The 14,961-nt window shown below is 33.5% G+C and overlaps 1 protein-coding gene across 3 annotated transcripts in view; it reads right to left on the bottom strand.

The window, feature by feature from the left end:
- Nucleotides 1-14,961, bottom strand: part of LOC102739568 (disintegrin and metalloproteinase domain-containing protein 5-like) — a 119,836-nt gene that overhangs the window by 90,881 nt on the left and 13,994 nt on the right. For all 3 annotated transcript variants that reach the window (XM_081809413.1, XM_081809415.1, XM_081809417.1), the window contains exons 3-7: nt 12,143-12,198; nt 9,904-9,982; nt 9,572-9,648; nt 8,582-8,756; nt 7,680-7,745 (exon numbers count right to left, since the gene is read on the bottom strand). In XM_081809413.1, coding sequence (XP_081665539.1) covers nt 7,680-7,745; nt 8,582-8,756; nt 9,572-9,648; nt 9,904-9,982; nt 12,143-12,198 — 453 coding nt within the window. The remainder of the gene's footprint in view (nt 1-7,679; nt 7,746-8,581; nt 8,757-9,571; nt 9,649-9,903; nt 9,983-12,142; nt 12,199-14,961) is intronic.

The raw sequence follows: 14,961 nt of genomic DNA, 5'->3' as shown, positions 1-14,961 counted from the left end.
GTGCTGGGCTGTATCCTCAAAAACTTATAAATAGGAATACCATATAATCTATTAGTTCCACTGCTGGGTATTTACCCAGAGAAAATGAAAACACTAATTTGAAAACATATATGCACTCTTATGTTCACTGCAGCATTATTTACAATAGGTAAGCTGTGGAAGCAACCCAAGTGTCCACTGAAAGATGAATGGATAAAGAAAATGTGGTATATATGTAAACCATGGAATATTACTCAGTCATTAAAAAAAAAAAAAACAACAATGATATCTTGCCATTTGTGACAACATGGGTGGACCTACAGGGTATTATTCCAAGTGAAATAAGTCAGATACAAAAAGACAAATCTACATGATTTCATTCATATGAGGAATCCAAAAAACAAAATAAAAAAGCAAACAAACAAGAAACAGAAACAGACTCAAATACAGAGAAGAAAACAAGCAACAGAAACAGACTTATAAATACAGAGAAGAAAACTGGTTGTCAGAAAGGAGAAGGGTCAAGTACACGGGCAAAATATGTGAAGGGGATTAAGAGGTATAAAATTCTCATTATAGAATAAATAATCCATGGGGATGAAAAGCACAGCATAGAGAATTTAGTCAATAATACTGTAATAACTTTGTATGGTGACAGATGGTCGCTATACTTACGTGGTGAGCACTTTGTAATGTATGGAATTGTCCAATCTCTATGTTGTACACCTGGAACTAATATAGCATTGTATGTCAACTATACTTCAATAAAAAAATACAACCCATCAAGACTTAATCAGGAAGAAATAAAATATCTGAATAGAGCAATTACTAGAAAGGAGATTGAATCAACAATTTTTTTAAATGTCCCAATGAAGAAAAGCTCAGAACTAGATGAACTCACTAGTGAATTTTTTTTTTTATTTCTCGCTGGTGAATTTTACTAAATAGTTGAAGAATTAACACCAATTCTTCTCAAACTCTGCCAAAAAAAATATCAAAGATGTTGGAACACTCTCAAATTCATTTTATAAAGCCAGCATTACCCTGAAAGCAAGGCCAGAAAACGGCACTACAAGAAAAGTACAGAGCAATATTCATGATGAATACTGATGGAAAATTGTCAATAAAATACTAGCAAACAATTCAGCACATTAAAATATCATTCACCATGATCAAGTTATAGCTAGAACAACCAGACTGAAATCAATAAGGACACAGAAAACTTGAATACACTATATAGCAATTGACCTAACAGACATACACAGAACATTCAACAGCAGCATATACATTCTTCTAAAGGACATATGAACAATCTGCAAAAGAGACTACATGTTAGGCCATAAAACAAGTCTCAACAAATTTAAGAAGATTGAAACAATATCAAGTATCCTCTCTGACCACAATAAAATGAAACGAGAAATCAACAGGAGGAAAACAGGAAAATCCACAAATATGTGGATGTTAACTCACTCTCAGAAAACCAGTGGGTCAAAGAAAAAATCACAAGGGACTAAGAAAATATCTGGAGGTTCATGAAAGCAATACACAACATTCCAAAGTTAAGGGATGCAGTGAAAACACTACTAATATGGATATTTATAGAGAAAATGCTTACATTAAAAAAAATAAAGTTCTCAAATCAGTGACCTAAATTTTTACCTCGAGGACCTCTAAAACATAAAAACAAACTACAGACGATTCTCAACTTATGACAGTTTGACTAACAATTTTTCTAATTTACAATGGTGCAAAAGTGATACACATTCAATAAAAACTGTACTTGGATTTTTGAGTGTAGACCTTTTCCCAGGCTAGCAATATGGAGCGCAGTACTCTCTTGTGATGCAGTGGCAGTGAGCCATGTGATCACAAGGGTACACAATTTATACAGATACACAGCCATTCTGTACCTACACAGTCATTCTGTTTTAAGCTTTCAGTACCGTATTTAATAAATTACATGAGATATTTGACACTTTATTATAAAGCAGGCTTTGTGTTAGATGATTTTGCCCAGCTGTAGGTTAATGGAAGTGTTCTGAGATGTTTAAGGTAGGCGAGGCTAAGCTATGATGTTTGGTAGGTTAGGCGTAGTAGATGCATTTTTGACTTATATTTTCAACTTACGATAGGTTTATCATGCCATAACTCCATGGAAAGTTGAGGAAGATCTGAAACCAAAAGTTAACACAAGGAAGGAAATAATAAAGAATAAAACAAAGAAAAATGAAAGAATACAAAAACAATCTTTAAAATCAATGAAAACAAGAGTTGGTTTTTTGAAAAGATCAACAACTTGACAAACTCTTAGACTAATAAAAAAGGCACAGATTAAAAAAATAGAAATAGGGGCACCTGGGTGGCTCAGTCGGTTAAGCATCTGCCTTCAGCTCAGGTTATGATCCCAGTGTCCTGGGATGGAGCCCCACATTGGGCTCCCCTATTGGCAGGAAGCCTGCTTCTCTCTCTCCCTCTGCCTGCCACTCTCCCAGCTTGTGCTCTCTCTCTCTCTGTCTGTCAGATAAATAAATAAAATCTTTTTTAAAAAAAAAAGGAAATGAAGAGAGGACATTTCAACTAATGTCATGGAAATAAAAAGGATTATAAGACTACTAAGAATAATTATATGCCAACAAATTGGATAACCTATAAGAAAAAGATAAATTTCTACCAAGACCAAATGCATATCAAGACTAAATCACAAAGAAATAAAAAAAATCTGACCAGACAAATAAAGAGTAAGGATATTGGATCAGTAATCAAAAACATCTCAATAAAGAAAAGCTCAGGGCCAAATGAATTCACTGGAGAATTCTACCAAACATTTAAAGAAAAATTAACACTAATCCCCCTCAAGCTCATTCTAATAATTGTATAGGAGAAAACAAACTCATCCTGTGAGGTCAGCATTATCCTGATACAAAACTCAGATAAAGGTCGCCTGGGTGGCTCAGATGGTTAAGCGTCTGCCTTCGGCTCAGGTCATGATCCCAGAGTCCTGGGATCGAGCCCCACATCGGGCTCCTGGCTCAGCGGGGAGCCTGCTTCTCCCTCTCCCTCTGCCTCTCTCCCTGCTCATGCTCTCTCTCTCTCTCTGTATCTCTGTGTCCCAAATGAATAAATAAAATCTTTAAAAAAAAAAAAACTCAGATAAAGACACTACAAGAAAAATAGAAGTCAATCATCCTTGGTGATGATTGATGCAAAAATCATTAATAAAATATTAGCAAAATGAATTCAACAGTTCATTAAAAGGATCATACATTATGACCAAGTGGGATTTATACCTGGAACATAAGAATGGTTCAACATATTAAAAAATCAGTCAATGTAATTCCACACATTAATGAAGTGGAGGACCAAAAAAAAAAAAATGATCATTTCAATTGATGCCAAAAACGTGACAAAAATTCAGCACTATTTCATCATAAAAACATCCAACAAACTAGTAATAGAAGTACCTCAACATAATAAAAGCCATACATGATCACAGGTAATATCACACTCAACAGTGAAAGACTGTTTTTTTGGGCGCCTGGGTGGCTCAGTTGGTTAAGTGACTGCCTTCGGCTCAGGTCATGATCCTGGAGTCCCAAGATCGAGTCCCGCATCGGGCTCCCTGCTCGGCGGGGGGTCTGCTTCTCCCTCTGCCCCTCCCCCCTCTCATGTGCTCTCTCTCATTCTCTCTCTCTGAAATAAATAAATAAAATCTTTAAAAAAAAAAAAAAGAAAGACTGTTTTTTTTTCCTAAGAACAGGAAAAAGGCAACCACGCCCACCCTCACCACACTATTCAACATAGTACTAGAGGTCCTAACTACAGGATTTAGCGAAGAAAAAGAAAAAAAAGGCATTCAAATGAGAAATAAAGAAGTAAAATTATCTGTTCATCAATATGATTTTATATGCAGAAAACCCTACAGATTCCATCAAAAAAATTGTTAGAGCTAGGAAACAATTTCAGCAGTTATAGGATATAAAATCAACACACAAAAATCAGTTCCTTCTATACACAAACATGACCAAGCACAAATGGAATTAAGAAAATGCTCCCTTTTACTATAGTATCAAAACGGATAAACTGGGGCGCCTGGGTGGCTCAGTCATTAAGCAGGTGCCTTGGGCTCAGGTCATGATCCCAGGGTCCTGGGATCGAGCCCCGCATCAGGCTCCCTGCTCAGCGGGAGGCCTGCTTCTCCCTCTCCCACTCCCTCTGCTTGTGTTCCCTCTCTTGCTGTGTCTCTCTCTATCAAACAAATACATAAAATCTTTAAAAAAAAAAAAAGATAAAATATTTAAGAATAGACTTAACCAATGAGGTGAAAGCCTCGCACCCTGAAAGCTAAAGACATTGGCAAAAGAAATCAAAGAATATACAGACAAATGGAAAGTCATCTCATGCTCATGAACTGGAAGACTTCGTAGTGTTAAAATAGTGTTAAAATGCCCAAAGTACCCAAAGAAGCTATCTACAGATTCACTGCAATCTTTATCAAAATCCCAATGGCATATTTTGCAGAAATAGAAAAAATAGCCTAAAAGAAGAATGTTACAGTGTCTCACTTCCTGATTTTGAAACATATTACAAAGCAACAGTAATCAAAACTATATGGTATTGGCATAAAGACAGATATATGGAACAATGGAATAGAATAGAGCACCCAGAAATAAAGCTCTAAGTATATATGGCTGAATGCTTTTCAACACAGGTGCCAACATACACAGTGGAAAATGGTCAGTGTCTTCAACAAATGGCACTGGAAAAACTATATCTATCTACATGCAAAAGAATGAAGTTGGACCCTTACTTTATATTACATACAAAAGTTAACTCAAAATTGGCATAAATGTAAAACCTAAAATTATAAAACTCCTGGAATAAGGCATAGGAGAAAACTTTCAGGACACTGGATTTGGCAGTCACTTCTTGGATATGACACCAAAAACACAGGCAAAAAAAGTAAAAATAAACAAATGGGATTACATTAAACTTAACCTTTGTGCATCAAAGGAAACAACAAGGTGAAAAGGCAACCTACAGAATGGGAGAAAGCATTTGCAAACCACATATCTGATAAGAAGTTAATATCTAGAATATACAAAGAAATCCTATAGCTCAACAACAACAAAGTAACTTCAAATTTTTTAATAATAGAAATATTAATATTAATAATGGAAAACAGTATAGCAGTTCCTCAAAAAATTAAACATAGAATTAACATATGTTCTAACAATCCAGCTTCTGGGTATACACCTGAAAAATTCAAAGAAAGATCACAAAGAGATATTTACATATTCATGTTCCTTGCAGCATTATTCACAATAGCCTGAAGGTAAAAGAAACCCAAATGTCCATTAATAGAAGACTGGGTAAAGAAAATGTGGTATATAACATGCAATGGGATATTCACAGCCTTAAAAAGGAAGACAATCCTGTCGCATGCTACAATATGGATAAAACCTGAGGACATTATGCAAAGCAAAATAAGCCAGTCACAGAAGCTCAAATACTATATGATTCCACTCATATGTATTATCTGAAGTAGTCAAAATCATAGAAACAGAAAACCAGAAAGGTATTTGCCAAGAGGGGCAGGGGATGCAGGGGAAAGGGGATATTAGGCTTTAATGGGCATAGAATGTTGGTTTTCAGGATGAAAAGGTTCTAGAAATCTGTTAAACAACAATGTGAATATACTTAACACTACTCAACTATACATTTAAAAATGGTTAGTATGGAAAATTTAATATTAAATGCTTTTTACCACAATAAAAAAAAAGAATGAAGGAAATTAGTATTCAATACTAGATCTCCCTGACTCCAAATTATGTACTCACAACTGCTAAATCCAGTTTACTACAAAACACAATAAACTCTGTATTCATTCACTAGAAAACAATTAGAGAAATGGGTAATTTCACATTGGTAGACTATTTCAAGAAAGAGCACCAGGGAAGCTTCCTTAGCAAGCTCCTCACTGAACTTCACCAAGGCTATAGTCAATCCTCATACTGACACTGGTAACCACACAGCAATATAAATTGTGTTTAAATGAAGTAGTTGATACCTTTTAAGTATATCCCTACACACTTTTAAATTTTAATGAACAATTATTATCTCTGTGAGGAAAAAAAGTGGCTAAAAAGTAATCCTGTAAAAAGAAAAGCTGTATCAATAAAGAGCTTTCAGATTGGTTAAAAGGATTTGAGATTGGTATTAGTCCAAAAAGGTCTCTGGGGTCCCAACCAAATAATGGTTACTGGTTTAAGCCACTACATTTTGAAGTGATTTTCTATGCAGTAATAGATAACTTATGCTTATCTTGAAGTCTACTTTGTCTGATATTAATCTAGTTAAACAAGTTTTTTAGAATTTTTGTTCTTATATTTTTACAGTCTTTTACTTTCATTATGTACCATATTTTAGATATATCAGTTTTAGGGAGAATGTGTGCATTCATGTGTCTTGCATGATAATCTTTGTCTTTGCTTTTAATTAGTCTTTATCTTTGGTTTTTAATTACAGTACTTAATCCCTCTACACCTAATATAATAACTTATTTATTTGAGTTGAAATTTATCTTAACCTTAGCTTTTAAATTTGTCCCACATTTATGAAACAAAAATTTAATGTATAATGTTTTCCTTTCCCTTTATTGACTTCTTTTTGTTGATTATGCTTAAAATTCTGCTTGTCCACTTCTAATTGCTTTGCAATTTTACCGGAATATGATTTTAGAATATGTGTTGGCATTGTACTAGGTCAGCTTAGCTATGCTAAAAAAAAAAAAAAAAAAAACCCTCCCACTCATTAGTGAGCCAATGCACTTCAATTTTTGTAACCTCTGCCAATATTTAGCTCAGCTTCCCTGCTTCATATCCACCTCTTCTGGAATCAACAGACTCCCTTATGGAATGAAATATTTTTATAACATATCTTAAAATTTTAATATCTGAAGGTTTTCTGTATCTAAATCTATTATTTTTTGTTTTGCTAACCCTTGTTTATGGTAGCTAATTTTCTTATGAATTTTGAGCTCATATATGGCTGGTGATAATCTGTGGGAATCCTGCTTGAAGTTGCATTCCTATGGAGAGAAATATTCTTTGCCTCCAACAGGTGCCCTTGGATCTTACCAACCAGGAATAAATGTAGCCTCATAGTTCAGAATCTCCTAACTACCTATGTTGTACAAATTAAAAACCTAAACCCATACAGGATCAGAAGTATAATCATGAATCCTCAATATGAAAATTTTGTTCATTTGTTTTTCTGTCATTTTATTTACCTAGAACTAAGAATGAAACAGATAACTTGTTTTCTGCCTTCACTTAGAAAAAGTAGCATATTTGTTTTGAAGGCAATTATTTCAATGAGGCTGAAGCAGTTAAATACATTGTATGTGGAGGTTGAGGGTTTCACTGAGGATGTAGTTCTTTTGAAAAAAAGAAAAATAGACTGACAAGCTTTAAAAAAATGAAAAATGCTTTACTTTACAAAAGCATTTAGAGAACCTCATATATAAAATAAGTGAATTAACAAACACTTGGCTTATGCACAATTTTTAAGAAGTTATTAATTGCAAAAGCAAAATAAACATTTATCAAAAATGTTTTTGAAATTTTTATTACATCCTTGAAATCAAGTTAGATACAAAGGTTAAATCATTTTAAAATAACAATACATAAAAAAGGACCTACCAGATTTTTATCCACAACAATATATATTTCAACATATTGAGGGCGTAACTTGAAAAATTCAGTTCTCTGAAAAACAAACATGAGTCCTGAGGAATTTCCAAAAATTAACCTTCTATTGAAATCATATTCAGAAACTGAGACATAGTGCTACTGATTATATAACAAAGCTGCTTCCAAATACAAAATTTAGGTACTATTCAGAAAATTCCAGTCCAAAAATTGCCTGTGGTTAATAGGAATGTTCAATGAGATCCCAAGCTATACAAGAATCCAGGTATCTGTTAATTTTAGCAATAGCTGCAATTGGAAATATCAACCTTAATCTTTTATTTCTTGCCTTGTGATAATTTTCATAGTAGTCTTCCATATGGGCAGATTTTCTGCTACCAATTATTAGGAAACTACTTCTGGCAAACAATAAAGTTTAGAAAATATTACTGGAGTTTACAATCAATGGCAGTTCACTAGAGCCAGGAATGTTATTTATGACGTTATAGCAGTTTACAGGCCTTTGTGGAAGAAGAATTCATTGCTTTGTTTTACATGTACCTTATGTGGGCCACTAATAGTATTCATTTCTGAACTCTCCTGAAACAAAGACTTAACTTAGAAATCCAGATCACATGACATTTTCACCTAATTTATCAGCCTAATTGAGGAAAAGGAGTAATTTACATTAACCATCCAAATGTCCACATGTGAACATTAATTTTTTGGTTTCTTGAAACCTATATTCACATATGTGTCCAAGATTAACTACCTAAGTCTTTACTAAACTTTAATCTCATAACAAGCTTAATGAAGAAATAATCTTAAGATCTGTAAGTCATCAAATTTTGCTCTGAAAGTAGTTTTCATTTCACAAAATTATAAGGAAGAAAAATTTAAAAGTCAACACTTACTTCTGAACTTTTTCTGATATGATAATATATATTATTATAGCTGTAAGTCTTAGTTTCTCCTAAGAGAGGTACACTAGTGTTATCATATTTTTCTTCATAAATCATGTGCACAAATCCTGATACGGCCTCCATTGGTTCAATTCCATATGAGATGTTTTTAAGCTGTAATGTTCCCCTGAGTATTAAAATAATCAAAACAAGTCTGAAATTATTCTACCAAAACTATAACATTCTAATGAGAAATTTTGGCAAAAAAAAATTTTTTTTTACATTTAAAGTCACCTTGGTTTCTCTACTTTATTCATTGAGGTGTTAAACTCAAAACTGGACCAGTAATACCACAGGATGCATACTGCCTTATATTACAAATATTCTAAGAGAAATGTTTTATTATCTTAAAGAAAGCATATAAGCGGCATGGACCCATCTGATTAAACAGGTTAGGACCCCTTCCTAGGGTATAGATTTTCTAAGCCAGCCTGTCAGATCTTTAGGCACTATCTTCCTTAGTCTTGGGTCCTTTCTTCTTTTTGAGATACCTACTCTTCCCTGACACTTAATGTCCTATGTCATTTTTTGTGTGGACTTAACTGAAGGTATTACCTGCCTAAAAATTACCAGAAGCAGAGCCAAAATAGCTATCAGATCTAGGCATTCTACAATTTTTGACCATGCTAGGAAATTAAGAAATCAATAAAAACATGAAAATCTGGAAAAACTAAAGAAGTATGGAGAGACCAACCAACATTCCCTACACTCAAGGCCACTCAAAGCCTCAAGCAGCAGAACCTGTTAGACTCAACAAGTAGCCTTCCATCAGGGACAAGTTCTGCCAACGTGACCAATTCTATTTTACCAGTAATTCTGTTTCACTCCTTAGGGAACTGAGATAACAAAGGTGAATATAGAACTAGAAAAGATAAACGGAGGATCAACTCAAGTTAGCAGGATCAAATACCAGCAATGGAATATCTTTAAATAGGCTACAACCTGAGTCCTGAACAAGTGTGGAGCGACACAAGAGAATTTGGAAAACCTGCAACATATCCATGATAACTGCAATCCATCTGAAAAAAAATACACAAGAACAAATGGATAACTTATTTTTTAAATGTGTCATTTTTATTTATTACTTTATCTACCTTAGTACTTTAACATGCATGGGCAATTACCCAATGAAATTTTGCCAGGTAGAAATAAGAACTAGTCCAAATTATTTAATTTCAGTGAATGTGTAAAATAGTATTCTAGAAATTTCAGAATATTTACATTTTTAAAGATAATTCAGAGTAAGAAATCTATAAGCAAAAGCTAAGTCTTACCTGCACTAACAAAGGCTGAGAGTGTTGGGTGTCATCTTTGTCATAAGAGTAAACAACAGAAACTGAAGATAAAAATGTTCTAGACAAAAATCACAAAACATGCTCAAGTTGTGATACAGGAAACACAGAAAAAATTATTCTTCATAATACAAATTGTCCTTTTACTAAGAAATTGTAGTGCCAATTACCTTTGCATAGTCAATTGTCCAAATACTTTTCTGTTATTTACAATAAACCAGGTGCTGAAGAAAGCATTTTAACTATAGTAACATACAATACTAAAATGCATGCTAATGAACAACCCAAATAGCTAGAAATAGCAAATAGTAAAATAACATAGGTCCCAATTTCCAACTTAGAACTTTAAAATCTTTGTCTTTATCGCTCACTGATTCCAGATTTTAAACCTGAATCTTAAAAACTAGGGTTAGAACAAAATTTTAAAAGATTTGCTTAACATTACTACAAAGTCATATTCACTAAGCTTAGCTAAGTACCAAGTTCTCGATAACCTTGGTCAGAATTTTTCTTCATTCTCCTCAGTAACAACTCAGAAACTTGACACCTCTCCTGCCAATCATTTCATGTAATCTCCATGTCACTTTTGTTTCAGACCCCCTCTACCCATCCTCATTCCTCATCTTTATTTCCAGGAGATGACTACTTCTATTGTTCAAAGCACACCCTACACTTGTGCTACAAATCCCACCTGTGCCATATATTGAAGATGGTTTTCCAATCCTATAATTTCAAACTATTCCTCTCTACTGTTTTTTACGTTAATGCTATTAAAAAGTTTATTATGAAATCATTACCTTCATAAATAATTCTCCCTTGACCTGTGTCCTACTCTGGCAATTCCTCATGTATTTTCAATTCTCAACAGATTCTATCAATAGAGTAGTCTACACATAGTTTCTCCACTTTATCAATTCTTATTCACCCTGAAACTGCTCTGGGAAAGATTCATAACCATCAGAATGTCAGATCCAAAAGGCAATTTTAAAATCACTGCTTTGGACTTCTGCCATCATTTTGAAAACTCTGACCATTCAGTCTAATCACTTAATTTACATCACACATCACTCTTCTGCTTTTCTTCCTACCTCCCTAACCCTTCCAGCTTGATCTTCCATGTTGGCCGCTCTTTTTTATTATGCTTATCTCAGAAATATTGATCTTTCCTAGGATTCAATCTTTAGTCACCAGTCTATTTATAAGCACTCTATAAGCTCTCTTTTTTTATATTACAGCCAAACTATTGATTACTGCTAATCTATATCCTTATTGTCATTCTCTCCTCAGAGATTCAAATTCCTATATTCATAAACTTAATGGAGAAAACCCACTTGGATGTCTTATAAGGCACTGCAAACCAAACTCAACCCTTCCTCACACATATATTTCACTTGTTTCTCATTTAATTAATTATAAGCTACCCATTTTCTTAAGTAACAACTAAATTATCTAAGATACCTCACTTTTTCTCAATCACTCTAACAAATCCACCTTTGAAGTCTACTGAATTTTTCTTTCCTGTGCTATGGCCAATGCCATTGTTCAAGCCACCATCATCACTCACCTAAACTCTTATATAACCACATAATTAGACACCTTACCTCAACTTCTTCTTTAAAAACAGCCTGAACTCTCAATGGGACTGCAAAGTACATGCTTAAAAACATTTTTGGCTTCCAATATCCTTATCATGGCATTATAGATCTACAACCTGGCTCCTGCCTACTTTCCAAAATCTTTTACTTCTATCCTCCAGAAATACATCCTTTAGTAATTCACATGGACTTTTTGCCCACCACAGAATCGACTCTGTCTCATACCTCCATGTTTTGCACACGATTTCCTCTAAACAGAATGTCCCCCTACACTACCTCATTTCTTTAGAGCGCTCATAAGGTATCTTCTCTCGAGATACAAATTATCTTATACCTCTTTCCAAAAAACTTTCCTTGATTTCCAAAGAATACTATGTACACATTTATTATAATACCATATTATAATAAAATTCTCCCTCTATTAGCTTGTCTGAATATATAAATTCACTGTGGACCATGTTTTATCTTTGTATGCCTATGATTTTACCCAATAATCAATATACAGTAAGTATCACATGTATATAGATATCAATGCACATTTGAATTGAAATGATTCTATTCATACCCATTTTTAAAAATCAAAGAAACAAAGAATTAAAATTTGAAAGGATAAAATAGTTACTTACTGTTTTGTGAGATGGACAAAATATGGCTTTCCTTTTATTGTAATGATATAAGCAATCTGTAACATGAGTATCCAAAATATCAGTAATAATACTTGCAAATAATATATGCTAAATAATGCATTTTCTGAGTTATGCTTTAAAAATATTGACAAAATTAATAATTATGTATAACCATTATATATGCTTCCCTTCCTGTGTGATATTCAAAGCCTCAGAATTCTAAATTGAGAACTATATACTAGTCCCCACAAGCCTTTATTCACCCTAACTAACATTTCTGAGGGAGAAGTTTGCCTGATGATTATTATCTTTTGGCTTAGACATATACCACCCTTCACTATGCCCAAGGCAAATACCAAAGACGCCCACCTCACTTGAAAGAACCTATTACTTGTTTACTCCCAGACCTCCCAAAATTAAAATGAAAGAAATACTACCCCATGGAAGAAACACTCCTAAAATATAGCAGTACAAGAAATGCACTACACCTCTAGCAATATAACATAATAAGTACCATTGCACTTTGCTTATCCACATAAGCAACGAAATGCCTCTGGAATAGAATGTAGGAGAGGATAGAGGGGGAGCAGAGACATGTCTAGAGAACCCACCAAAAGATAATAGAAAATATGAGTCACTAAATTATTTATTTGGCTAATTTTTAAAAATTATTTTAACAAGAGAAATAGCCATTTAAAAGTTTTCAGTTCCTCAACTTTGTATTATAACAGAACAAGATTCTTTGCAACAGATAAATGTTCTCAAGAGTCATTTGAATGACACTCTAGAAATGAGTATATAAGTGAAATCTGGTGAGGATCCTGAGAATTGTGTCCTCTAAAAATACCCTGTTATTAAACAAATATGATGAAAAATGAAGTGGAATATGATAGCATCAACAAAATTTTAAATCCACACAGCTAACAAAACAAAACAAAAAACCTAGAATTTAAATATTAAGAAATGTACAAAACTGACAGGAAGAGAAAAAAAACTTCAAAAAGTCATCACCTAGAGCTTCTACAACTTTTCATACACAGCATCTAAATGTTTGGGTTGAATTGTCTTCCTCCTTCCAAATTTATATGTTAATTCCTAACCCCAGGACCTTGGAACATGATCTTATTCAAAGATAGGATCCTTACAGAAGTAATAAAGTTAGGTTTCTAGGGTGGATCTTAATCCAATATGACTGGTATCCTTATAAAAAAGGGGAAATTTGAACACAGACATACACAAAGGGGAATGCCATGTGAAGATTCGCAAGGAGAAGACTCCATCTATATAAGCCAAGGAGAGAGGCCTGAGGCAGATTCTCCCTCACAGTCTTCAGAAAGAACCAACCCTGCTAACACTCTGATCTTGGACTTTTAGCCTCCTTTGTTGAACTGTGGAAAAATACATTGCTGTTGCTTAAGCCACATGGCTTGTGTTACTTTGTTATGCAATCCCTTGAAAACTAACACACCAATTTTTAATGAAAAATTATAAGAAATGCAAAAGAACAGAATCAAATTACCAAAAACCAAATAAAAAATAGGGAATTATAACAAAGCTACAGGTAATATGTATATTAACCATGACTCAAGTGAGAAAAATATGGAGAATTTCAGAAGGGTAGAATATCTAATATACAAATTGAAATTCTAAAGCAGAAAAAATGCAATACCTGCTATTAAAAATTCAATAGAAAGAGTTTGAGAAAAGATCAGATGGAGTAGAAGACAGAATTGGTAAACAGGAATACAGATCAGTAGAAAATATTCAGATTGAAGCACAGAGAAAAAAATATAAAGAAGAAAATAAGAGAAGTGTGACCCATTAAAAATGTCTAACATTCATGTAATTATAGTTCAAGAAAAACAGGAGAAAGATAGAGACCAGGAAAGAAATAGATTTGAGGAATTAATCCCTGAGATTTTCCAAAGGTTATGAAAGATGTCAACCCACACTCTCAAATACTGTATTAATCCAAAACAGAATGAATACAAAGAAAACAAACCTAGGCATATCATACTCAAACAACTAAAACAAAAAGACAAAAGCACATATTTAAACAGCAACAAGAGAGAAAGGGCACATTACTTTCAAAAAACTTTTAAATAGAGTATTCCTAAGTCTCCCACAGAAACAATGAACACCAACAGGCAATGGAAAGACATCTTTAAAGTTCTGAAAGAAAATTATATTCAACCAAGAGTTTATATCCAGCAAAAATATCCAGCAGATACAAAAGCAAAATAAACATATTTCTTCACAAGAGAAAATGAGAGAATTCATTGCCAGCAAACCTGCACTGAAAGGAACACTAAAAATACCGTGTTCTTTTTAATAAAAAGGAAATTGCTACAAGATAGAATCATGAAAATGTAAGAGAATGAAAACCACAGGGTTTTTTTGTCGGTAAATTTAAGTGACTATCATTTGTTTTAAACAGTGATAGTAAGTGCTCTTTGCATTAAAAAAAATACATAGTTGTAAAATATATAACAATGGCAAAATGACAAAAAGAACATAAATGGAGTAAAGTTTCAAGGTCCATGAGTTATTCAGGCAGTGGTAAAAATATAAATTTAGTAATCACAAGGGTAATCATTAAAAGAATAATAAAGGAATGCATCACTAATAGCCTAAAAAGATAAATTAGAATAATAATCACATCATGGATTATAAACAGAGGAAAGGAAAATTTAAGAAAAACCAATGGATTTAAAAAATAATAATTATATGGGGCGCCTGGGTAGCTCAGTCGGTTAAGCAGGCAACTCTTGATTTTGGCTGGGGTCATGATATCAGGGTCATGGGATCCAGCCCTGCAC

This window comes from Leptonychotes weddellii, chromosome 2 (genome assembly GCF_054177405.1).
Source record: "Leptonychotes weddellii isolate Sample4059 chromosome 2, ASM5417740v2, whole genome shotgun sequence".
Classification (NCBI taxonomy): domain Eukaryota; kingdom Metazoa; phylum Chordata; class Mammalia; order Carnivora; family Phocidae; genus Leptonychotes; species Leptonychotes weddellii.
This window is presented reverse-complemented; position numbering and strand designations above follow the sequence as displayed.